This window comes from Macrobrachium rosenbergii, chromosome 9, assembly GCF_040412425.1.
Source record: "Macrobrachium rosenbergii isolate ZJJX-2024 chromosome 9, ASM4041242v1, whole genome shotgun sequence".
In the NCBI taxonomy this organism is placed as follows: Eukaryota; Metazoa; Arthropoda; class Malacostraca; order Decapoda; family Palaemonidae; genus Macrobrachium; species Macrobrachium rosenbergii.
In genome coordinates this window covers 41,838,566-41,865,920 of record NC_089749.1, presented here as the reverse complement: position 1 = coordinate 41,865,920, position 27,355 = coordinate 41,838,566, and the positions used below count along the sequence as shown (strand labels likewise).

The following is a 27,355-nucleotide window of genomic DNA, read 5'->3' as shown; positions in this document are numbered from 1 at the left end:
ATGAAATTTTATTTTCCTTTTAAATGTGGGTAGGAAGTCTGTTCTGAGGTAGCATGCCAGTCATGTTACTGAATAATAATAATAATAATAATAATAATAATAATAATAATAATAATAATAATAATAATAATAATAATAATAATAATAATAATAATAATAATAATGTTCCTGACCTGCAGTTCTTCAGTCCTGTTTCGATTCCCTTTGACGATTTTATTTTTTCCATAACATGAATTAATTGTTACAAGAATTTTCAGGCTTATTCGGCAATTGAATCTATACCATTTCCGGAACAGCAGACCATCTGATTATATTTCAGTAAATTTTTCTGAAAAGTTACGATCAAACTGGTACTTCATAAAAAAGTACTTCATCATCTTGCGATTATCAGTAATTCCCAATCCATTCCACTGTGGAACTTCCGGCGATTACAGTCAAGCCTTGTACATAATTAGTGAATAATGACCTTCATATTGTTGTGTTGTTTATTTATTTACTTAGAGCTCTACTTACCTCTGTATCTCTTGAACTACCTAACCTGCCTCGTTTTTAAGAAGCCCATCTGTCATCACTTCAGAAAAGTCCATCTACGCACTATCGTGCAGCAACCATGTTTGTCAGGGCATCCGCCATAGTCTCGGTCACTTCTACATGTGCGAAACCTAGAGAGAAAACCTTAAACTCTTAATAATACGATAACAATTCATTCCGGCTAAGTTTTTGACATACCAAACGTTCACTTGAGAATCCTCTGATCATCGAATCTTAGGCTCCCGCTGAAGGGTGTATCTTTTAGAGCGTTAAAGAAATAAGCAAGAATGTTCATCAAATTCTTTACATTTTCATGATTTACAGAAAGGACCATATGGATAAAGATGGGTATATTTTATTTAAGTGCAGCAAGTGGTTAGTCCTATATTTGGCAGCACTGGAGTCTGGTTATTACAACTGAATCTCAGTCAAGTCGATCCCAACTTAATTAAATTGACTTACCTCAGCCTACCGTAACTTCACCTAAAGTAACTTTGCCTAGTGGCCGAAATGTCAGGGCTTACGTGACTGTGAACCTGAACGACATCAAATTATAGGGAAAGTGGTGACTGGTCATTAAGAGCTAAGATAGATAGGGACCATTTTGAGCAGAACTGCTAAGGATGCAACCAACTATTGGAATCATCACTGGCCATTTTGATACTGGAAGTGGACAATCCGTAGGTAAATGACTACTGCGTCTGTGGGACCACCTTTCAGATTGAAAGAAAAGTCAAACCAGAAAATGTGCTTTACGGTACAACAGTGAAGCGCATATCGTTACAAATCAATTAGCTAGTTATCAATTCTAGTACAGGTGAAGAGTAATGTTTTCCATACACATTTCTCCTCTCTTTTCAATGGAAAAGGAATTAATTGTTCTATTCCATTTGTTAACGATGCATTATTTATTTGAAGATGATATTATTGGATCCATTTTTTTGTTCGAGTAAAATTCTGGTCATATCTTCATTACAACACTATTGCATCCTGTGCAGACATCAGCAACTCTGTAGAGTTTGCTTTTCAAACTTATAGTTAAAAAAATTCTGTCCCTCTTACTGTAAAAAATAGGTCGGGGAGGGATCTGGAAATTAGGCAATGAAAGAGTAAATATAGTGGACTGAAGGATGAACACAAACCCCCGTGGCTGAACGAATGCAAAGAATAGAATTTCCAAGGCGGCTGAGCCTAGGGGCGAACGCTTTTATATATACATACATACACACACACACACACACACACACACACATATATATATATGTATATGTATATATATATATATATATAATATATATATATATATATATATATATATATATATATATATATATATATATATATATATATATATATATATATATATATACATATATATACTGTATATATATATACATTTATACAGATATATATAATATATATATATATATATATATATATATATATATATATATATATATATATAGATCGATAGACTTCTGTGTATATATATGTGTATATATATGTATATATTTGTATATTTAAGCAGTATTGTTTACATACCAAGCGTTCCTGTTGTTAAAAGAGTCCAGAGGTTCACGTCAGTTCTTTGATCCCTCGCAACATCTTATCACACTTGCCTTTGGGCAAGGATTTGTGCTGGGACAGAGCCAGGTTGATCTAACCCAACCACCCACTTACCATGGATCTGAAATAGGTAATTGATATGGAAGGGTTTATGTCTTGACCTCAGAAAACTTTTCAAGAGACTAAAAGTACCAAGGTGGGTCCCTTCAGGAGGATATAGAGTCATTACTAAATTTAATGAGGGGTTTCTCGTCCATTGCCTTCTTCCGTTCATGTCGTTCTTGACTGACTGGATTATTTGTGTGGATGTGCGGCTGTGGGTCATCTCGGGTCATGAAATTTCGATGTCTCCCGACTGTTTGTCACAATGTAACTGATGTTCTCAAAGGGTGGGCTGAGTCATGCAGCATCTTTGCCTTTGGGTTTCCAGTACTGTTTGGGTTTCTAGTTAATGAAATGATGATGTTTGTTGAACACTGTAGACAAATTATACTGGATGGAGTCATTTCAGCTTTTCCAGCAGCTATGTGTTTATTAAACCAAAAATATTGCTTAATACTGAATTAAGTATGGCCTGGAAATAACTCACACCAAAGAGGAATTACAAATGATAAGTGCATCTGACCCTGCCAGGATTCAACGTGGGCCTCTGGTTTAGCTACAACGATGAACACTCGACTTCGGCCTCTCGGCTACCAAGAGATAAGTGACAAAAACTCATAATCAGCCAAGTTACAAGCGTACCAGTCAGCTCTCATGCTGGATGTGCCTAGACGTCGATTCCAAGCAAAAACCTAAATTCTACAGGAATAAGTACAGCAGAGTCGATTATCAGCTTGTATCACTCTCTATAGTCGAGAGATCAAAGCCAGCTGTTTATCTCTGTATCTAAACCAGAGGCACGGGTTCGAATCCTGGCCTGGGCAGATGCATTTTTCAATTATAATTCCAGTTGGTATAGCGAATCTGGTGTTAAACGGTGTGAGTGGCTTAAGCTATCTGTCTATCTATATTTCATAAATATATATAATATATATTTATATATATATATATATATATATATATATATATATATATATATATATATATATATATATATATATATATATATATTATATATATATATATATATATATATATATATGTATATATATATATACTGTATATATATACATACATATATATATATAGGTAGAGGGTAGGTAGATATATAGATAGATATTAAGCCCAAAACATCGTTTGATAGAGCATTAAATATCCTTTAAGAATAAATTACTTCCAAGGGGAATTATACTTGATAAGTGCAGCCATCCAAGTCATGATTCCAACCTGGGACTTTAGTTTCGATGCAGTGGTAAGGGGCACTGCAATAATTCCTCTGAATGTAATTTATTCCGAGGGAATAGCGAATTCGATACTAATTATTATGGGTTGCCTGATATTTGTGAATGTAAAAAAGTCAGTCTGTCTGTCTGCCTGCCTCTCTCTCTCTCTCTCTCTCTCTCTCTCTCTCTCTCTATATATATATATATATATATATATATATATATATATATACTGTATAATAATAATAACATATATATATATATATATATATATATATATATATATATATATATATATATATATATATAATTATATATATATATAGTATTATATATGTAATATATATCTATATATATATATATATTATATATTATATATATTATATAATTCATATGTATATATATTATTTCTCTTTAATATATACACATATATATTATTACTGTATACACTTTCCTTTGTATGCTGGAGGCCGTTGAGAGGGGTAAAGTAATGTTCTCATTGGCCTAATCCCAATCCCAAACAAGAGAAATAAGTAAGATGATAGAAATCTGGTAAAACAGAAGCAAGGAAAGAATTCCCAAGCAGGGCATTAGGGGAAAAGAAAAGAGAAGGTCAAAGGCCCGAGCAACATCCCCGTGGATTTGTGACCTTGACAAAACCCAGGTCACTGACGAGAAATGTTCCACTGAATGGTTATTAAAAGGCGGATAAACAGTCATCTTTTTTATTACAATTGTTTCTTGGTGTGATTATTAACATATCAAAAGAAGTGCATGAGTAAAATAGAAAATATAATTCTTATATAAAAATTGACATCAGTTTATTTCATTAGCTAATAAAGGGTTGATATCTACTGGTGATTGACTGAAGAGACGGTAAACAAATGACAAAAATTGGAGAATCCATGCAAATAAAGTAATTGGAAAATCATCCGAGTTTACAGATTTGTATAAATATGAAGGGAGAAATTCACATCGAAGCATCTTCGGTCTCACAAATCTGTAAAAAGAAACTGGAATAAATTAATGGAACTATAAAAGTCACATGATATTAAATAATCGCAGAATATGGGATTCACTGAAGAACTAGACATTTTGGACGGGAATTACCTTTCTTCTGCTGTCAACAAGTTTTCTTCGAGATGCTGGGCGTGATTGGCCAGGGTTTTGTGACGAAATTTAGAATCTTTGGGATGAATATCACAGATTAAGTCTAGCCTCTTCTTCTGGGTCCCTACTCGATTACAAAAATATGTGTATTCTTATATAAGCAATTAATCATTAAAATTGAGAAGACTGCTGTTGGCAGGAATTGTAGCTACTGCAGAAGGTACGAGAGGAGTAACCGTCGCCTTGCTCAGAGGACTGCTTCACCCTCTTCTCCTCCCATTTGTGAGCACCTTCGTTGTGGTTCTCGTGCTTCGACCTGGCCTCGGTCGACATCCTCCTGACGCCGTCAGCTGAGTCAGCGTTTGCCCTCTTCGGGCACTGCACTGTGAGGATCCCGTCAGAGGATATGGCTGAGGATATAGTCCTCATATTGAAGGATTCGGGAAGGAGGAAGCGATGAGAGAAAGTCAAGAGTTCATGGATCTGGCTTCGCTGTTTTCTGCTTTGCCTTCGATCACAAGTTCTTCTCCTTCGACTCGCACTGTAAGGTCCCCATTGATAAAGTCCTTAGCATCTACAGCTACCTGCAAATCATAAAGAGGTGCAAATGAATTTTGAATAGTGTAAAGTAATGACAAAGTAAAGATGACGAAGAAAGTCTGATTATACAGAAATTATGCAGTACATGACAACTGATGCAGTCCACTCACCTTAAAGGAGTTGTTGTCTTCTTGAGCATATAGAGCTTGATTCTCAACTCTCAGGTCACTCTGACGCAGACTTCTGTAGGCTGTCATGCAGTCTTCATCGTGCATGAAATGCCTAGATTTCATAAGAACATCTTTAACAGCTTCCTGGAAGTTCTTTTGATAGTCACTGAAGAAAGTATCAAGGAAAAGTCCTTTCTGGAGATAGAGGTAATGTGTCTCTGCTAAAGCACATGCAAGGTTGTCTGAAAGTTGATTACTCATGATGGCCTTTTCACTGCTGGGCAGCTTTGCCCTGGTGAGCAAATGGTACTTGTCATTTTGACTGATGGCAGAACCATTGCTTTCCCTTGTTTTCATTCTGTAGCTTCTTTATCTTGTCATCGAAAGATTCTCTGTTTTCATACAGACTAGATTCCGCTTCAGTACTAATTGGAATAATCCTTCCTGGTGAGTGACTGCCTGTGCCTTGGTGTTGTTTGAAGATCCTTGTATATTGATGGGAATCTTTCATACGATCTGTGGCAATCTGTCTTTAACTGTCTGCTGCTGAACTTGCAGATCTTGCTTTTCTTTCTTGGAATGTTCTGTTAGGCTTGTTTGTTTTATCTAAGTTCTGCTGGCTTGTGTGATCAGACACTTCACATTAACTGAATAATTACATTCTTTACTGTTGGCTTGTTTGTATTAAGCTGCTTCTGTGGTCTCGAAACCTTATCAGTCTGTCTCTTTGTACTTTGATTTGGTTGCCAACATTCTGGCTGGTGGTACAAATAGTATTTTCACTATTATTGTCAGTTGATGAGAAAGAGCCTTGGAAGAATGTTGGCTTTCTGCGTCTTCTTACTGCAACGTCCTTGGACGTCTGCTCCTTCTATGCTGACTGGGACGATAATTTCAGTTAAGTAGATGAAGGCCGCAAAGGGAAAGAATTTGCTTAGTGGGCTTCAACTAAGAATCTGTATAATGTTAATTATGCAATATTGATATATGTGTCCATGAATTAATTTAGCTCTGTGTAGATATAAAAAGAGAAAAAGGTCATGTGATACCTCCTTGGGAGCGGTGGGATTGTGAGTACTCCATCTGAAGACATAACTGGAAGAAACAGAATCAAGCTTGAGATTTCCTGAGACACTGAAACGTTTCAAGAAACGTTTCAAAGATTTCAGTCCTCCTTCCTTCTATTTGGCCTTCAATCACAATCTCTCGGTCATTTATGGCTTTCACTGTAACCTCGCCACCATTCATGAAGTCCTGAACGTCTAGTACAAACTGGAAGTAAAAGAATCATATATTTGATTACATTGCTTTGGGTTAAGGTTTGTCTCACTCACTGGAATATGGTATTATTGTGTTGATGTCACTGATTAATACATAAGTGAATTTTTAAGAATCTCACTTTGTGGTTAGTTTCATCTTCTGTTGTCTTAACGGCTTGGGTCTCCTCAGCAAAGTTTTGCAGGCGAAGTCTTCTGTATGCAGACAAGTTGTCTTCCATGGCTTGAAGTTACTGCCCCCATCTGAGAGGATTTCTTGCACTGCCGACTGGGAATCTTTCTGACACTCCTGGAAATAGGAGTCTGAAGAAAGACCTCAGGAGAAACAGGAAGAATACTGAAACTAGTCATTATGGGAACGTCATAACAGCTTCCTATCTGCTGCAGACTTTTGATTTGTTTTGTTCTCGACGGCAAGACGTTTGCCTTCACAGTTGTATCCTTGTGTTCTGTGAACTCTTTTCTCGACTTCTGCCTCCTGCATTCTTTTTCTATGTTGATGTATTTTGTCTGTGCATCATTTTTCTTATCTAAAGACGCTTCCTGCTGCACGGGAATAATCTTCTCAGCACCTGAAGACGTGTTGATCTTTATTGGCACTTTCACTCCTTCCTGCAAAGCTAACTTCGTTTCTGGTGCCTTGTGCCAAGACCCAATCTTCTTGTTGCAGTCTCTTGGCAATAATAACGACGTCATTCTTTTCGTTGCACCTGAGCGAGCACTAATGTCTACGATGACTCCTTTGATGAAGAACTGCCAGTGGCCGTCGTTCCTCAATTTCCACTGGATTTGGTCTGGTTGACTTAGTCTTGTCTTCGCATTCTGGAAAGAAAAAGAAGGTGATAAAATAAATGCCGAAGATGAAGTAACTTTTAAACTTTATTCTTTCTCTATGTGATTCCTAGACAATTTTTATCAAGGCCCAGTTTCTGTGTTTAAAAAACTGTTGAATTTCAGTGATTCATGTTAATTTCAGAAGGTGCTGAACTGAAGTTTCCTTTCCATTTTACAGATTCATGAGGTGGGGATTTATCTGCATAAGGAAGTTGGGGATTTGGTCTCAAAATACCTATCTTATCTTTTATATTCTTCTTGTTACAGTGCAAAGTAAACATTGAAGTAATTTGGTCTGTGGTCGTGAAATATTTCATTCATTGGTTTAGATAACGATCTTATAGAAACACAGTTGCAAAAACTGACATTTTCGACATTTCTCATAATTACGTCGGTGCTGAATCTTTCGGTTTCTTTTCAGCCTTTCATATCAAATGTAAAATAAATCTAAGTCTTGATCGTGGCAAGGTAATAGAGCCTGACTTCAAGTGAATTATTCAGAAATAAAAGAGAAAGCAAACCAACCAAACAGTTAACCTCACCTAGAAGTAATAGACAATTATGAAAATGCAGTGGTGGCATGGGCAAGACTCAAGGAAAATAAGGTTATGAGTCTTACCATTTTTGGCGCTCCTGATCGTCAGCACTCCGTCAGAGGAGAGCACCAGGTGACGTCAGCCATGTTGACAGAACTTGGGAAAGTGAATCTCCTGCAGAACCTCCTTGAGGAGAAGGACCCCTCGCCAGGACTTCCCTTCCCCTGACCTTCAACAACCACCTCCTTTTCTCCCAAGACCTTCACCTTGATGTCTCCTTCCGTGCAGTCTTGGACATCCATCACAACCTGAGAGAAAAGATATTATGACTGGTGTGAATCATTCCTCGAATGACTTCAGTTATGGTGGAAAGAATTGATTTCATGCTGGTTTCAACAGTTAATGTCTTAGCCTTATGAGTGCGGTTGTTTGGACATCACAGTAGACGCATGGTTCGCTTCTGATTACCGTGGGATCTCAGCTGTCTGTAAAGGCTGAAACTGCCAACAGGTGAGTGGCTGTCTTTTAGCCAGTCCACAGCTAACTTGTCTTCATCCTTCCACTTGGTGAGCATATCCTGAATGGCAGAGTGGAAGCATGTGCGGGCATTTTCGAAGAAGGAGTCGTGGAAAAAATGTCCCCTTCGAGAAACTGGGAGCCACAATTCACCGCAGTCTTTCGAACTGACTCTGCATTGACAAATGTGAGGCACTGCTGGAAGGCAGAGCTATGCCTGGCGAAGGAGTTGTATTGATGGGAGCTATTTCTGTTGGAGAACAAACAGATTAACTGAAACTATTAGGGAAGAACCACAAATAGTAACTGTCGCGTTATTTTTTAAGTTCGAATGATGCTAAGGAAATAGCTTGTCTTTCTTCCTCAGGGGAGTGGTTTCACAGGTACAACAGGTAGTTGCTTACTGGCGACCGAGGAGAAGGTTACCCAGATATATACCGATTCTCCGCCAACACTCGTTTGAGAGGGGGCCAATGTGTCATGGCTCCAGTTCAGCTACTGCGTCACTCTGCCAAATTTACTTAACAAATATGTTTGATGGAATTCGAGGCAGCAGGACTTCTTCATATGATGAGGTCACAGAGATTAAAGCATGATTCAGTTCGTCGTTATAGTTTATTCTAGAATGACTTAAGTGTTCGCGTCATTGTGGGTTTGTCTCAGGTCAGTCTTTGAAGGGAAGTATGATTTAATTAGACCTAGCCTTTTTTTCCAGCCTAATTGTTAGTAAAACAAGTAAAAAACGAATCCGTCTAAAGGTTAAGAACCGAAAGGCAGGTTTAATGCATACTTATATATATATGTCTGCAATTACATTAACACGTGACTTATTTGTCACACATCACCATGCGTGAAATAATAAGAGACCTGGTGTAGGTCCTGACCGGTTTCGGGACTGAGACACAGTGATGATATATATATATATATATATATATATATATATATATATATATATATATATATATATATATATAATATATATATATATATATATATATATATATATATATATATATATATATATATATATATATATATATATATACAATACATATATATATACATAGAGAGAGAGAGAGAGAGAGAGAGAGAGAGAGAGAGAGAGAGAGAGAGAGAGAGAGAGAGAGAGAATTTTTTTGTGCGCACTTTGACATTTTATTGTATTCAAAAATACTGAGCCGCAAATGTCGTTTAATGTCAATTAACTATACTTCAGGAATAACTTCCACCCAAGAGAATTATAATTTATAATAGCAGCGGCCCCAGTGGGATTCGAACTGCTGCCTGGTTGGGAAACAACGACATAAACTAACTTTAGACCACTGACCCATCTTCATGGCTCGAATCCCCTTGATGTCAAAGCACTTATCAATTACAATTCCCTTTGGGTATGGGTCATTCCCGAGGTTTAGTGAACTGGATATTACGCGACATTTGTGGCTCAATATGTATATGTATATATATATATATATATATGTATACATATACATTATATATATCATATATATAAATAAATATATATCATATATATGTATACATAGAAAAATATATATATACATATATATATATATATATATATATATATATATATATATATATATATATATATATATATATATATATACATACTGTATATTCATATATAAAATGGATCAGCTGGAGTCGAAAGGCTGATGAACAAGATGATAATTCCAAGCGCCGGAAGGATAGATGTGAGAAGACCGAAAAAATTTTGTCGTGGAAAATCCGTAGCATCCAGAAAGCGCTGAATCGCCGGTAGACAGAGGCGAGCCGTGTAGTGAGCAGGAAAGGGAAGCGTTGATGTGATTTTGTTGAATCCTACAGGTGGGTCTTCGGCAGAGAGCGTCCGTGATTGAACCAGCATTTAGCAGTTTGAATTTCGCGTTGTCTTTTTCAGTTTTCTGTAAAAGAAAATTATTGAGATGGCTTTGTCTGTCAGTCAGCACTCTTCATGTCCGCCTTCATATCTCAAAAACTAATTAGGCTAGAGGGCTGCAAATTGTTATGTTAATCATCCACCCTCCAATCATCAAACATACCAAATTGCAGCCCTCTAGCCCTAGCAGTTTTTTTATTTTATTTAAGGTTAAAGTTAACCATAATCGTACTTCAGGTACCAGTATAGGTACCAACAACAGCGGCCACCACCGGACCGTGGCTGAGTTTCATGGGCCGCGGCTAAGAGTTTCATAGGCCGTGGCTGAAAGTTTCATACAGCATTATACGCTGCGCAGAAAACTGTAGAGAAAACGACTCACGTGAATTAGGTCGTAGGATCGCCCCCGAGTGAGGCCAACATTCCACCCACCTGTAAATGGGTACCATAGTATTTTGAGGTTAAGAAACAGGGCGTCAGGTTAACTATTTCATCTCTGAAGACCGCCTGAGATGTGGAGGGTTGTACTACTGTCGCTAGCCCCTCATATGAATATATACAGTACATATATATATATATATGTATATATATATATATATATATATATATATATATATATATATATATATATATATATATATATATATATATATATATAAATACTGTATAGATCAGTGGTTCTTAATCTTTTTTTAGTGATGGTACACTAACTAATGTAATCATTACCGTGGCACCCCCTTCTTCACCATCCCACCATATGGTATGAATTAACTTCTTATTTAATGAAGAAAATTTTCCATACTACATATATATATATATATATATATATATATATATATATATATATATATATATATATATATATATATATATATTAATAATTTCTTTATATATGTTAATATATAAAGTAGACACACCGATAATAACCATATGAAAATTTCTGCAAACTCTTTTATTTTTTTACAAATGTTCATTGAGATGACTAGTCGAGATAAAATTCATGACAATCTTGCGGCACCCCTAGGCACTGTCTATGGCACCCCAGGGTGCCACGGCACCCAGTTTAAGAATCTCTGGTATAGATAGATAGATAGATAGATAGATAGATAGATAGATAGATAGATAGATAGATATATTATATATAAATGTGTGTAAATATATATATATATATATATATATATATATATATATATATATATATATATATATATATATACATACCCTCATGCACTCCAACAGATAGACTAGTCATGCAAGTACGTAAAGGAACAAATAAAATTATACGCCCACATTATCCAACGTTGCTGAACGACGGTTGAACTAATGGCTAACGCAACTCTTCGAGATTATCTACAGAGCGGAAAAGAAACACTTCTCTGAAAACTTGAACAACGTCATCAGAGAGAAGTGGTAATCATTTCTCTTGCGCGCGCGCGCACACTACACACACACACAAACAAACAAGTGTATGGTGCTCGTCTGTGATTCACTAACAGTGGCAAAGGGCCAAATATTCAAGAGTAAAGCAATTACGATTACGTCATGTTTACTGAAAATAAGTTCCGATTTCATCTTTTTAAATGCTTCCACTCTTTTATATAGGTAATGATGCCAGCTACTATGACCACAATTAATTGTTACATCTTTTTATCATCAAAAAAGATGGTTTGGATTCCTACTCAGGTGCATAACTCTTACCAAAACTACAGAATTTGTTTAGCAACCTTCAACGAAGTTAGACGGATGTGTTGCATTTACTCTGATCTTTCTGTGTAATATATATTTTTTCCTCACCCTATCCCTCTGTAAGTTATCTAAAAATGTTAAGAATATGTTTTCAATAAATTCTGTAGAGAGGTGAGCCATGGGTGAAAGGATGTTTTATACTGTTTTAACCCTTTCAATTCTGTTGAATTATGTCACTTTCCCAAACATTAAGATTCATACTGGCTTCTACCGGAGTTCCGGGGAAGAGCCCTTCAGTCGAACCTGGAGTCCTGGGTTCAGCAGTCAAGTCTGGGAAGAAACCCAGTCTGTAAAACGGTGGCTTCAGTCTGTTTTGGGAAACAAAAAGGACGAAGGGCTTGAAATGGTTTTGGTTTAGCTTATGACTGAAACGACAAAACTAGTCTCCTTTTTCCTGAGACACCTTGCAGAGACTGGACTCAATTCTCCAGCCGTTCCTAGAAGCTGTGGATGAAATTGGCGTCAGCTCAAAGTTCCTGGAGCCAAAGATATCCAAAATGCCTTAAGTACGAATTGCTGAGTAGATCCAATGGCGTTGAGGAATCTTCGGTGTGCCTTTTTTCCAGCACAAGACTATAAATCCTAATTGATATTGGAAGTAATCCTCCAGGGATTACGGAGGTTGTCTTATGTCCCTTATGAAAATCGAAAAATCTTCGACCCAAAACCACTGTAATTCTTTTAGGTTCAAGCTTCATAAAACTACATCATCGCTTTCACAATCCTTGAAGTTTCCCCAAACCTCTGAGAGAAAGTCTGGAGAAGAAAGTGCCCTGCAGTCAAATCTGAGTCCCTTGGAGGAAGTCTATAGACAACGTTTCTGTTCTAAAGAATGGGTCCTTTCTTCGGCTTAGCCGGGGATCCAAGGGACCCGGATCAGCCTGGACGGCCTCTCCTCCAGTTTCTCTGAAGATAGGGGAAACCTCAGGGATTGCAATGCGATGATATACTTTAATGTAACTGGAATCTATAGGCGTTACAGTAGTTTTGGGCCCAAGAGTTTTCGATTATTATAACACTGCTGGTTAGGCATTATTTATTTTATTATTATTATTTTTTTTTGATGGGTTGATCATCAAAGACTGAAATACAATAGATCTTTGTTGTATCGATTAGCCTACTATAGAAACAGTTTTTAACTTAAATAATAGTAATTGTCACACAATATGCGAAAGGAAGCTCCTAGTAAGACTGGCCTGTGCTTTTATAATGGCCTGCTTAAAACTTGCACATGATAATTTTCACTTGGGCAGATCGTAACCTGTAGACGCTATAGTCGGTTTTATTTTTCCGTCCACCCATGAGTGAAGAACAGTCACTGAGCAGTTACAATGATTTGAATGTTGGAATTCTTTATATATATATATATATATATATATATATATATATATATATATATATATATATATATATATATATATATATATATATATATATATATATATATATAAATATGCAAAGTATTCTGAAAAGAAAACCGCAATACCATTACCATGCATAAATTTAAGTGTTGCATTAGTTGTTCCTTTCACCACCTCACCTAAAACCTCCGTTGGTGAGTGGACAGATGGCATGAAACAGACTACAGTATAGTTGACATGGGGTCTTTTCTCTAGAACGGCTCATCACTTCCAGCTAACGCTAAGATATGAATTATCATAATGAAATTTATTATTTGGATACTTACCCCCTGTTAAAGATAGCTTATATCTCCTCGCCTATCGGCGGGGAGAAACAGCTATCTTTAACAGGAGGTAAGAGTCATCACAATAAATTCCTCTAGACCGATTTCTCCTCTCTGCTAGAGACGGTTGGGGGAAAGTAAGGGTTTCCTTCAGACTTCTCTCTCTCTCTCTCTCTCTCTCTCTCTCTCTCTCTCTCTCTCTCTCTCTCTTCTTGTCCATAATAAATTATCGATCTCATCTCCAGATGTTCCTGGTGTACGCCGGAATTACCATAAATAGACGTTCCATAAATCCTCATCAACTGAGGCGGTCTGGAAGCATCTTGAATAAACAGATTGCGTAAAACCTTCTACGTAAATCGTAGTCAACATGCATTTAACCCAGGATCCTTCTTCTCGGGATCCTGATTTAACCCTAAACAAAATTAACAAAATTTCGCGAGCCATTGTCATCAAAGTTGCTTCTGGAACATTAGAGAAAAAAGAACTCATTAATTTCTCAAAATTGCAACAGAAACCAGTGCTGTGGGAACTATAAAAAATAAAAAAGAAAAATCTCATAAGTCACATGATTTTCGAGCACGGCGTGAGGGGTCTCAGCTGTTGGTAGTTAGTCATTTGATTCTACAATAAGGGACGGGCAAACAAGTTTGCATCTTCATGTTTGAAGACTAATGTACATGATACATGTCTGACTCATTTGTGACAACGACAGCTGGAATTTATTCATAATCACTATTATAATAACATCCACAGTAGGGACTTCTTAAAAGGCTGAATAAGTCGATCAGGAAGAATAAAGTAAGAACTTAGAAACGATGATAACAGCCCAGTTCACTGTAAGAAATTGGGGGGGAAGGAATGGGATAGACAACTTAAAATACAGTACATGTAACGGCGCCAAGCGCCTCTTCATTTCTGTATTAATCATGTCTTGTGTATAACTTGTTATTATTTCATATTTTTATATATCTCTCTATATGTATTATTGTTCGGCTTTTCCGCCCATGTATGTAACCACTTTTGTACGTTTATTGTAACACGAATTATTCTCATTTATATGTCATCTAGGAAACAAATTTTGCCCAAATGCGTGACATGGGATCCGCAGGTCGGTGACCACCTTTCCGTTCGCATTCCTCAATGTATATCTGGCTTCCGGAAAATAAGTCAGTCATACCCAGGCCTGTCGTCTTGAATGTCTCAGCTGGTGACCTGAGGAGTGACAGGTAAACATGCGGTGTTGGCCCAGCCATTAATGGACTAAATACGGCCGCATTTACTTTCAGAGAGCCTTTAGCATACTAAAAACGGCGACACAGTCTAGGCCTCTGAAAGCTCCTTCCTCAAAGGAACCCCATGCCATTAACGGACTAATAGCAGTGTCCTCGCAAGGGCATGTTTTGGCATTTTAAACGGTTTTGGCCCTCGCCATTCACGACTCACATCGACCACTCGAATTCTAACACCATTACGGCGCGTACTTGCGTTTTGGTGTGTGACAGTAAAGAGGGCAGAGCCTGAATTGCAATGCAAATCCGGAAACACAGATATCGTCTGCATGCCCCTTTTGCCCACAAAGCCAGATGCGGTGAAGCTTCCCCCGTTTTCTGTGCGCTGATACTCACTTCTGCGTGGCGCACATCACAGATGAGAAGACCAAGGCAGATGTTACCATGACGACGCTACCTGAAGAGGTCAATAAAATCTCCCATTGCTTGACTCACAGCCAGACAAGGTCACGTACTCGGCCTTGCAAGACAAGCTGATGCAAACATATTCCATGCCTGTCCCCGAAAGAGCGCAGCATGCACTACACCTGTTGACCCAGCCCCTAGGGGAAGCATCACCCAGGAGCACCTGGGACAAACTGCAAGGTCTGGTAACACTGCCGGATGTTGACGCAGACAGGCGCAGGAAGTAAATCAGCTTAACAAAAAGCAACATTCCTGCGGCACCTTCCGCAGGAGGTGAAGGGCCAAATTAAAGACGCAGACACCCTTCCCTTGGACGAGCTGGTTGACATCGCACAGAAAATCCACGAGGACACTAAAGCCTCCAAACATGCCGCCGCCCTTGCAGCTGCCACCCTTGCAGACTGTAGCCTGACGACAGAAGACAACGACCCAGAAAACATAAACGCAATCTACAGGAGGAAGGCACCGCTGAGGGAGCAGAGGGCGCAGACGTACCTGGCGTGGTGCTACTTCCACAGGAGGTTCGGCCCCAGCGCCAAGAACTGCAGATCCCCTGTTCCTTCACAAAAAACGAGAAGGGCAGCCACAAGTAACAGCAGTGGCCACGAAAGACAACATCTCCCAACCAGCAAGATTCTTCATCAGGGACGAAATATCAAAGCAGCGCCTGCTTGTTGACATGGGGGCTATGCAGTCGGTGTTCCCGCCATCGGAGGAGGACTACACACGACAGCTGACTCCATGCCCTCCCTGTTAGCCGCAAATGGAACCGCCATCTCCTGCTATGGGACCACGACACGCACAATCTCCATCTTGGGCCGCAGGTACCACTGGCCTTTCGTCATTGCGGAGGTCAAGTTCCCCCTCCTGGGTGCCGATTTCCTGGGACACCATGGACTGCTGGTCAACGTTGGCAGGCAACGCCTCCTCGACACCGGAACCTGCCACTCCCAACCACTCAGTTAGGAGATTCAAGACAGGCCTGGGTATGACTGATTTATTTTTCGGAAGCCAGGTATACATCGAGCTATGCAGACGGAAAGGTGGTCACTGACCTGCGGATCCCATGTCATGCATTTGGGCAAGAATTTGTGTTTGTTAGATGACATATAAATAACAATAATTTGTGTTACAATAAACGTACAAAGTGGTTACATACATCGGCAGAAAGGCCAGACAATATATAATACGTATGGAGAGATATATAAAAATATGAAATAATAACAGGTAATATACATGATGTGATTAATGCAGAAATGAAGAGGCGCTTGACGCCTGGTGACGCATGGTCGGCAAGGCAGCAGCAACACTTGGCCTCCATCTCCGAGTTTGGTTGCACCATCACCTACATTCCCTGCAGGAAGAATCCAGTAGCTGACTCCCTGTCATGGGTGGAAATCAGTTCCCCCCACCTCGGCATAGACTATGAGGACCTGGCAAGGAAGCAAGCAGCAGACCCAGAAACGGCAGCCTACAGGACGTGCCCTTGGGAGATTCGGGCGCAATGTTTCTCGGCGACACAAGCACCGGTCACCCCAGCCCCCTGGTCCCGAGGAGGAAGAAGACATTCGACATCATTCACAGTCTCTCCCATCCATCAGGGCGTACAATGGCACGCCTGATGACAGAAAAGTTCGTGTGGCACGGCATCAGGAATTAAGCCCGCCAGTGGGTGAGGAGCTGTATCCCATGCCAAACCAGCAAGATCACAAGGCACACAAAATCAGGCATTGGTGATTTACCCCAACCTCGTCAGCGCTTCAGCCACATCCACATAGACGTCGTTGTGCCTCTACCGCAGCTTGGGGTGGCAGGTACCTCCTGACAGTCATAGATCGCTCCACTCACTGGCCAGAGGCAACACCTATGGAGGAGGCGTCAACAGCATCCTGCGCAGAAGCCCTCCTCTCCAGTTTGGTTAGCCTATTCGGGGTGCCAGACAGCATCACCACTGACAGGGGCTCAGCATTCCTGTCAGAACTCTGGGTCTCCCTGGCACCAGTGATGGGTATATCACTTCACAACATGACGGCCTACAACCCCGCAGCAAATGGCATGGTAGAGAGGGCACACCACTCATTGAAGGCAGCTCTAATGGCACGTTGCACCAACGAAAACTGGAAGGCCCAGCTCCCCTGGATCCTGCTGGGTCTCCACACCATACCAAGGGCAGATGGCGACATGTTCCCCGCAGGAAAACTCTACAGAGAAACACTAGCTGTTGCAGGGGAATTCTTCCCGCCGTCAGCCAATGGCACAGACACCCCCCTCCCAAGGTTGAGGGAACTAGCACAGAAGTTTGCACCTTGCCATAAGGCCTTCATGGACAGAACCAACACATACAGCCGGGTCGGCATGTTTCCTGCACTTATGTCTTCATCAGGATAGACGCCCGTCGCCCGTTCTTGACCAAAACGCTACAGGGGCGGGCCCTTACCAAGTCATCAACAGGACCCCTAAGGCATATCTCATTGACATCCATGGCCGAGAGGATTGGGTTTCCATCGACAGGCTGAAACCAGCATTCCCGTTAGACAGCGAAATCCGAGAGGAGGCAGGCAGGGGTCCCCCCTCAAAACGCAACTGCAGACATACCCGCCGCTCCCCCAAGGAGGGGCCGTGGGCGCCCCAGAGGCCACGCTGTGGAAGATCCAGCAGTCGACGTTGCCCACCGCCCACAATTCTGCTCCCCCAGTGCCTCCGTGATTAATTTTCATGTCATCCAGTAATTATCTGTGTAATCATTGTCTTGGGTGGGGGGAGGACTTGTAAAGGCGTCAAGCGCTTCTTCATTTCTGCATTGATCACGTCATGTATATTACCTGTTATTATTTCATATTTTTATATATCTCTCTATACGTATTATTGTCCGGCCTTTCCGCCGATGTGTGTAACCACTATTGTACGTTTATTGTAACACAAATTATTCTCATTTATGTGTCATCCAACAAACAAAAATTCTTGCCCAAATGCGTGACATGGGATCCGCAGGTCGGTGACCACCTTTCCGTCCGCATTGCTCGATGCATACCTGGCTTCCGAAAAATAAATCAGTCATACCCAGGCCTGTCGTCTTGAATCTCACATACGCAATTAAAGAATAAAACTCATCGCTTGGAGATTCGTAATGAACTTGCACAACAAATATAGTTTGCAAATATATTTTAAATCTTAACCCAGAGATGCTACAAAATGTCACTTTCATTTACTTCTAATCTGAATAAATCACGAATAACAGTGAGAAGAGAGCGGCAGCCATGAGTGACAGCGACGGAAGGAGGCTGAGTGTCTGAATTCGATTTTCGTGACTGTGGGATCGAGGCCACATATCCAGTACGTCATTTCTGTTCATGTTATATATGTATGTATATGTATATGTATATGTATATGTATATATACATATATATATATATATATATATATATATACATATATATATATATATACATATATATATATATATATATATATATATATATATATATATATATATATATATATATATATATATATATATATATATATGTATAAGTGTGTGTTGAAAACAAGGACATTAGTACAAATGTTATAATGAACGTTCAGTGGTTTTCCTCAATGAAATCCTTTTTGTATTTCTTGTGAGGCTATTCATCGCCCGCAAGAAACTATTTTTGTTTTCTTTTGTGTTGCCTACTTTCGAAAACTAATGATTTCTTTGCTTCCACCTTTAGACTCACTGCTCACTGAGTTAAGGCACTGAAATACCTGTCTACGGGAAGGATATACATCATCCTGAGGAGTTCTAAATACAGCTCAAGGTCTATTTGACATCAACCTCGCCTGCGTCCCCTTGTTCCTGAATAAATATACAAAGCTGAACATGAATTCGTTCAAACGAAACAGAAGGCAAAAATACCATTTCTGAAATTCCCACGCCCACTCTCTGAATGGCATAACACATCCGTGGTGTTTACGTGACTATTCTTACCATGTCCCCTTTCGTAAATGGCTTAGGCTATCTGTCTAAAAGTAAGTATAGCTTAGTTTTACCAGACCACTGAGCTGATTAACAGCTCTCCTAGGGCTGGCCCGAAGGATTACACTTATTTTACGTGGCTAAGAACCAATTGGTTACTTAGCAACGGGACCTACAGCTTATTGTGGAATCCGAACCACATTATAGCGAGAAATGAATTTCTATCATCAGAAATAAATTCCTCTAACTCTTCATCAGCCGGCGGCGGGAACCGAACTCCGGCCCATCGAATGACGGTCTGAAGCTCAACCAACTCGGCCAACAAAGGGCTAGGCTATCTGTCTATCTATCTATCTATCATATATATATGTATATATATATATATATATATATATATATATATATATATATATATATATATATATATATATATATATATATATATATAGGTAAATAGGTAGATAGATAGATACTAACCCAAATATCGCTTGATAGAGCATTAAATATCCTTTAGGAATAAATTACTCCCAAGGGGAATTATAGTAGAAAAGTGCAACTATCCAGGTCATGATTCCAACCTGGGGCTTTAGTTTCGATGCATGACAAGTGACAAGGGGCATTGCAATTTGTGAATGTAAAAAGTCCCTCTGTCTGTCTGTCTGTCTGTCTGTCTGTCTGTCTGTCTGTCTGTCTGTCTGTCTGTCTGTCTGTCTGTCTGTCTGTCTGTCTCTCTCTCTCTCTTTATTCATATATATATATATATATATATATATACATACATATATATGTAATATTATATAATATTATATAATATTATATATATATATGTATACATAATGTGTTTAATATACATACATATATGTACACATGTATATACTTCTCTTTAAATGCTGACGCCGTTGGGAGGAGTAGAGTAATGTTCTCATTGGCCTAATCCCAATCCCAAACAAGAGAAATAAGTAAGATGATAGAAATCTGGTAAAACAGAAGCAAGGAAAGAATTCCCAAGCAGGGCATTAGGGGAAAAGAAAAGAGAAGGTCAAAGGCCCGAGCAAACATCCCCGTCGATTTGTGACCTTGACAAAACCCAGGTCACTGACGAGAAATGTTCCACTGAATGGTTATTAAAAGGCGGATAAACAGTCATCTTTTTTATTACAATTGTTTCTTGGTGTGATTATTAACATATCAAAAGAAGTGCACGAGTAAAATAGAAAATATAATTCTTATATAAAAATTGACATCAGTTTATTTCATTAGCTAATAAAGGGTTGAAATCTACTGGTGATTGACTGAAGAGACGGTAAACAAATGACAAAAATTGGAGAATCCATGCAAATAAAGTAACTGGAAAATCATCCGAGTTTACAGATTTGTATAAATATGAAGGAGGAAATTCACATCGAAGCATCTTCTTTGGTCTCAGACAAATCTGTAAAAGAAACTGGAATAAATTAATGGAACTATAAAAGTCACATGATATTAAATAATCGCAGAATATGGGATTCACTGAAGAACTAGACATTTTGGACGGGAATTACCTTTCTTCTGCTGTCAACAAGTTTTCTTCGAGATGCTGGGCGTGATTGGCCAGGGTTTTGTGACGAAATTTAGAATCTTTGGGATGAATATCACAGATTAAATCTAGCCTCTTCTTCTGGGTCCCTACTCGATTACAAAATATGTAAATTCTTATATAACAATTAATCATTAAAATTGAGAAGACTGCTGTTGGCAGGAATTGTAGCTACTGCAGAAGGTACGAGAAGAGTAACCGTCGCCTTGCTCAGAGGACTGCTTCACCCTCTTCTCCTCCCATTTGTGAGCACCTTCGTTGTGGTTCTCGTGCTTCGACCTGGCCTCGGTCGACATCCTCCTGACGCCGTCTGCTGAGTCAGCGTTTGCCCTCTTCGGGCACTGCACTGTGAGGATCCCGTCAGAGGATATGGCTGAGGATATGGTCCTCATATTGAAGGATTCGGGAAGGAGGAAGCGATGAGAGAAAGTCAAGGAGTTCGCGGACTTGGCTTCGCTGTTTTCTGCTTTGCCTTCGATCACAAGTTCTTCTCCTTCGACTCGCACTGTAAGGTCCCCATTGATAAAGTCCTTAGCATCTACAGCTACCTGCAAATCATAAAGAGGCGCAAATGAGTTCTGAATAGTGTAAAGTAATGACAATGTAAAGATGACGAAGAAAGTCTGATTATATAGAAATTATGCAGTACATGACAACTGATGCAGTCCACTCACCTTAAAGGAGTCGTTGTCTTCTTGAGCATATAGAGCTTGATTCTCAACTCTCAGGTCACTCTGACGCAGACTTCTGTAGGCTGTCATGCAGTCTTCATCGTGCATGAAATGCCTAGATTTCATAAGAACATCTTTAACAGCTTCCTGGAAGTTCTTCTGATAGTCACTGAAGAAAGTATCATCAAGGAAAAGTCCTTTTCTGGAGATAGGGAGGTAATGTGTCTCTGCTGAAGCACATGCAACGTTGTCTGAAAGTTGATTGGTCATGATGGCCTTTTCACTGCTGGCAGCTTTTGCCCTCTGGTGAACAAAATGATACTTGTCATTTTGACCGATGGCAGAGCCATTGCTTTCCTTCCTTTCATTTTGTAGCTTTATTTTGTCATCGAAAGACTTTGCTTTCACATCACTAGATTCTGCTTCCACACTAATTGGAATAATGCAATCCTTCTGGTGAGTGGCTGCATGTGCCTTGGTGTTGTTTGAAGATCCTTGTATATTGATGGGAACTACACGATCTGTGGCAACTTGGTCTTTAACTGTCTGCTGCTGAACTTGCAGATCTTGTTTTCTTCTTGGAATGTTCTTGTTAGGCCTGTTTGTTTATCTAAGCTCTGCTGTCTTGTGTGATCAGACACTCCCTTCACATTAACTGGAATAATACATTCTTTACTAGGTTGGCTTGCTTGCATTTGCTGCTTCGTGCTCTCGAAACTCTTATCAGAACTGTCTCTTTGCACTTTGATTTGGTTGCCAACATTCTGGCTGGTGGTACAAATAGTATTTCCTTCACTATTATTTTCAGTTGATGAGAAAGAGGTCTTGGAAGAATGTTGGCTTTCTTGCGTCTTCCTAACTGCAACGTCCTTGACATCTGCTCCTTCTATGCTGACTGGGACGATAATCTCTTTCAGTTGGGTAGATAAAGGCTGCAAAGGGAAAGAATTTGCTTAGTGGGCTTCAGCTGAGAATCTGTACAATGTTAATTATGTAATACTCATATATGTGTTCATGAATGAATTTAGCTCTGTGTAGATATAAAAAGAGAAAAATGTCATGTGATACCTCCTTGGGAGCGGTGATTGTGAGTACCCCATCTGAAGACATAACTGAAGAAACAGAATCAAGCTTGAAATTTCCTGGTACACTGAAACGTTTCAAGAAACGTTTCAAAGATTTCAGTCCTCCTTCTTCCTTCTCTATTTGGCCTTCAATCACAATCTCTCGGTCATTTATGGCCTTCACTGTAACCTCGCCACCATTCATGAAGTCCTGAACGTCTAGTACAAACTGGAAGTAAAAGAATCATATATTTGATTACATTGCTTTGGGTTAAGGTTTGTTTCACTCACTGGAATATGGTATTATTGTGCTGATGTCTCTGATTAACACATAAGTGAATTTGTAAGAATCTCACCTTGTGGTTAGTTTCATCTTCTGTTGTCTTAACGGCTTGGGTCTCCTCAGCAAAGTTTTGCAGGCGAAGTCTTCTGTATGCAGATAAGTTGTCCTTCATGAGCTTGGAAGTTACAGCTCCCCATCTGGAGAGGATTTCTTGCACTGCCGACTGGAAATCTTTCTGGACACTCCTAAAATAGGAGTCACTGAAGAAAGGACCTCTCAGAGAAACAGGAAGGATACTGAAACCAGTCATTACGGGAACGTCATAACAGTTTCCAATCAAGGCAGACTTTTGATTTGTTTTGTTCTCGACTTGCAAGACGTTTGCCTTCACAGTTGTATCCTTGTGTTCTTGTGAACTCTTTTCTCGACTTTCTGCCTCCCATTCTTTTTCTATGTTGATGTATTTTGTCTGTGTATCATTTTTCTTATCTAAAGACGCTTCCTGCTGCACGGGAATAATCTTCTCAGCACCTGAAGACGTGTTGATCTTTATTGGCACTTTCACTCCTTCCTGCAAAGCTAACTTCGTTTCTGGTGCCTTGTGCCAAGACCCAATCTTCTTGTTGCAGTCTCTACAATAATAAACGACGTCATTCTTTTCTTTCGTTGCACCTGAGCGAGCACTAATGTCTACGACAGACTCCTTTGATGAAGAACTGCCAGTGGCTGTCGTTCCCTCAATTTCCACTGGGATTTGTCTGGTTGACTTAGCCTTGTCTTCTGCATTCTGGAAATAAAGAAGAAAGGTGATAAAATAATGCCTAAGATGAGATAACTTTTAAACTTTACTCTTGCTTTATGCGATTCCTAGACAATTTTTATCAAGGCCCAGTTTCTGTGTTTAAAAAACTGTTGAATTTCAGTGATTCATGTTAATTTCAGAAGGTGCTGAACTGAAGTTTCCTTTCTATTTTACACATTCATGAGGTGGGATTATCTCATAAGGAAGTTGGGGACTTGGTCTCAAAAATACCTATCTCTTATCTTTTATATTCTTCTTGTTACAGTGCAAAGTAAACGTTCAAGTAATTTGGTCTGTGGTCGTGAAATATTTCATTCATTGGTTTAGATAACGATCTTATAGAAACACAGCTGCAAAAACTGACATTTTCGACATTTCTCATAATTACGTCGGTGCTGAATTTTTCGGTTTCTTTCATCTCTTCATATCAAATGTAAAAAATAAATCTAAGTCTTGATCGTAAGTGTTGCAATAAAGCCTGACTTCAAGTGAATTATTTCAGAAATGGGTAAAAGAGAAAGCAAACCAAACAAATAGCTAACCTCACCTGGAAGTAATGGTGACAATTATGTGTGAAAAATGCAGCGGGGTAGCATGGGCAAGAATAAGGAAAATAAGGTTATGAGTCTTACCATTTTTGGCGCCTCGATCGTCAGCACTCCGTCAGAGGAGAGCACTGAGGTGACGTCAGCCATGTTGACAGAACTTGGGAAAGTGAATCTCCTGCAGAACCTCCTTGAGGAGAAGGATCCCTCGCCAGGACTTCCCTTCCCCTGACCTTCAACAACCACCTCCTTTTCTCCCAAGACCTTCACCTTGATGTCTCCTTCCATGCAGTCTTGGACATCCATCACAACCTGAGAGAAAAGATATTATGAGTGGTGTGAATCATTCCTCGAATGACTTCAGTTATGGTGAAAAGAATTCCATTTCATGCCGAGCCCTCAACAAAGTTCATGTCTTACCTTATGAGTGCGGTTGTCGGACACTACAGTAGACGCATGGTTCGCTTCTTGATTACCGTGGGATCTCAGCTGTCTGTAAAGGCTGAAACTGCCAACAGGTGAGTGGCTGTCTTTTAGCCAGTCCACAGCTAACTTGTCTTCATCCTTCCACTTGGTGAGCATATCCTGGATGGCGGAGTGGAAGTATGTGCGGGCATTTTCGAAGAAGGTGTCGTGGAAAAAATGTCCCCTTCGAGAAACTGGGAGCCACAATTCACCGCAGTCTTTCGAACTGACTCTGCATTGACAAATGTGAGGCACCAAGTTGAAGGCAGAGCTATGCCTGGCGAAGGAGTTGTATTTTTCGATGGGAGCCATTTCGTTTGGAGAACAGATTAACTGAAACTATTAGAAGAACCACAAATAGTAACTGTCGCGTTATTTTTTAAGTTCGAATGAAGCTAAGGAAATAGCTTGTCTTTCTTCCTCAGGGGAGTGGTTTCACAGGTACAACAGGTAGTTGCTTACTGGCGACCGAGGAGAAGGTTACCCAGATATATACCGATTCTCCGCCAACACTCGTTTGAGAGGGGGGCCAATGTCATGGCTCCAGTTCAGCTACTGCGTCACTCTGCCAAATTTACTTAACAAATATGTTTGATGGAATTCGGAGGAGGTGTTATGACTCTTCATATGATGAGGTCACAGAGATTAAAGCATGATTCGGTCTTCGTCGTTATAGTTTATTCTAGAATGACTTAAGTGTTCGCGTCATTGTGGGTTTGTCTCAGGTCAGTCTTTGAAGGGAAGTATGACTTAATTAGACCTAGCCTTTTTTTCCAGCCTAATTGTTAGCAAAACAAGGAAAAAACGAATCCGTCTAAAGGTTAAAAACCGAAAGGCAGGTTTAATGCATACTTATATATATATATGTCTGCAATTACATTAACACGTGACTTATTTGTCACACATCACCATGCGTGAAATAATAAGAAACCTGGTGTATGTCCTGACCGGTTTCGGGACTGATACACAGTGATGATATATATAATTATATATATATATATATATATATATATATATATATATATATATATATATATATACATACATATATATATATATATATATATATATATATATATATATATATATATATATATATATATATATATATATATAAAATATATATATATATATATATATATATAATATATATATATATATATATATATATATATATATATATATATATATATATATATATATATATATATATATATATATATATATATATATATATATATATATATATATATATATATATATATATATATATATATATATATATATATATATATATATATATATATACAGAGAGAGAGAGAGAGAGAGAGAGAGAGAGAGAGAGAGAGAGAGAGAGAGAGAATTTTTTTGTGCGCACTTTGACATTTTATTGTATTCAAAAATACTGAGCCGCAAATGTCGTTTAATGTCCAATTAACTATACTTCGGGAATAACTTCCACCCAAGAGGAATTATAATTTATAATAGCAGCGGCCCCAGTGGGATTCGAACTGCTGCCTGGTTGGGAAACAACGACATAAACTAACTTTAGACCACTGACCCATCTTCATGGCTCGAATCCCCTTGATGTCAAAGCACTTATCAATCACAATTCCCTTTGGGTATGGGTCATTCCCGAGGTTTAGTGAACTGGATATTACATGACATTTGTGGCTCAATATATATATATATATATATATATATATATATATATATATTTATATATATGTATACATTATATATATCTATATATAAATAAATATAATTCATATATACGTAAATATAGAAAAATATATACATATATATAAATATATATAATTCATATATATATATATATATAAAATATATATATATATATATATATATATATAATATACATATATATACCTATACATATGTATATATATATATATATATATATACACACACACACACACATATATATATATATATATATATATATATATATATATATATATATATATATATATATATATATATATATATATATATATATATATATATATATATGACTGGTGAAGAAGCCTGAAGCATTTTAGAAGAGATAAAGTTGAGGGGGCATTGTAGCAAGAGTGGAGAAATGAAGGCGAATGGTGACCAGGGGAGAGTCTGGAATGTCAGTCTGGATAGTGAAAGAATGAGAGTAACTGATTCGTTGCAGCACTTATGATTAAATGCAGCAGGAGGAGAGAAGAGACGAGTCTCAGCATACCGTAGGTGAGTAAAGGAGTCCCTGTGGAAGCAACAGTTGGAGTGTAACAGGAAAAGTATGGCCAGCAGAAACTTCAGCATTTTCAGTTATAAGTTTATTTATTTTCTTCACCAATGTTGGTGATGGAAATAAGTAAATAAATTTATAACTGAAAATGCTGAAGTTTCTGCTGGCCATACTGTTCTTACTAAAGATTCGACTTTCCAGAAGCGACAATATATATATATATATATATATATATATATATATATATATATATATATATATATATATATATATATATATACAGATAGATAAATAGATATTTATATATATTATATATAAAAGTGTAT

At 38.5% G+C, this 27,355-nt stretch overlaps 2 protein-coding genes across 2 annotated transcripts in view; one reads left to right on the top strand and one right to left on the bottom strand.

Moving 5' to 3' along the window:
- Positions 1 to 27,355, top strand: part of LOC136841957 (uncharacterized) — a 108,201-nt gene that overhangs the window by 5,588 nt on the left and 75,258 nt on the right. The window contains exons 8-9 of the mRNA XM_067109366.1: positions 5,297 to 5,449; positions 21,689 to 21,847. Of these exons, the coding sequence (XP_066965467.1) occupies positions 5,297 to 5,449; positions 21,689 to 21,847 (312 nt within the window). The remainder of the gene's footprint in view (positions 1 to 5,296; positions 5,450 to 21,688; positions 21,848 to 27,355) is intronic.
- On the bottom strand, positions 20,523 to 25,252 carry LOC136841722 (uncharacterized). The gene is given in 8 exon segments (XM_067108950.1): positions 20,523 to 20,816; positions 20,926 to 21,508; positions 21,635 to 22,230; positions 22,233 to 22,563; positions 22,700 to 22,924; positions 23,052 to 23,765; positions 24,413 to 24,637; positions 24,746 to 25,252. Coding segments are annotated over 7 exon segments (2,862 nt in total). The 5' UTR covers positions 25,103 to 25,252; the 3' UTR covers positions 20,523 to 20,816; positions 20,926 to 21,094.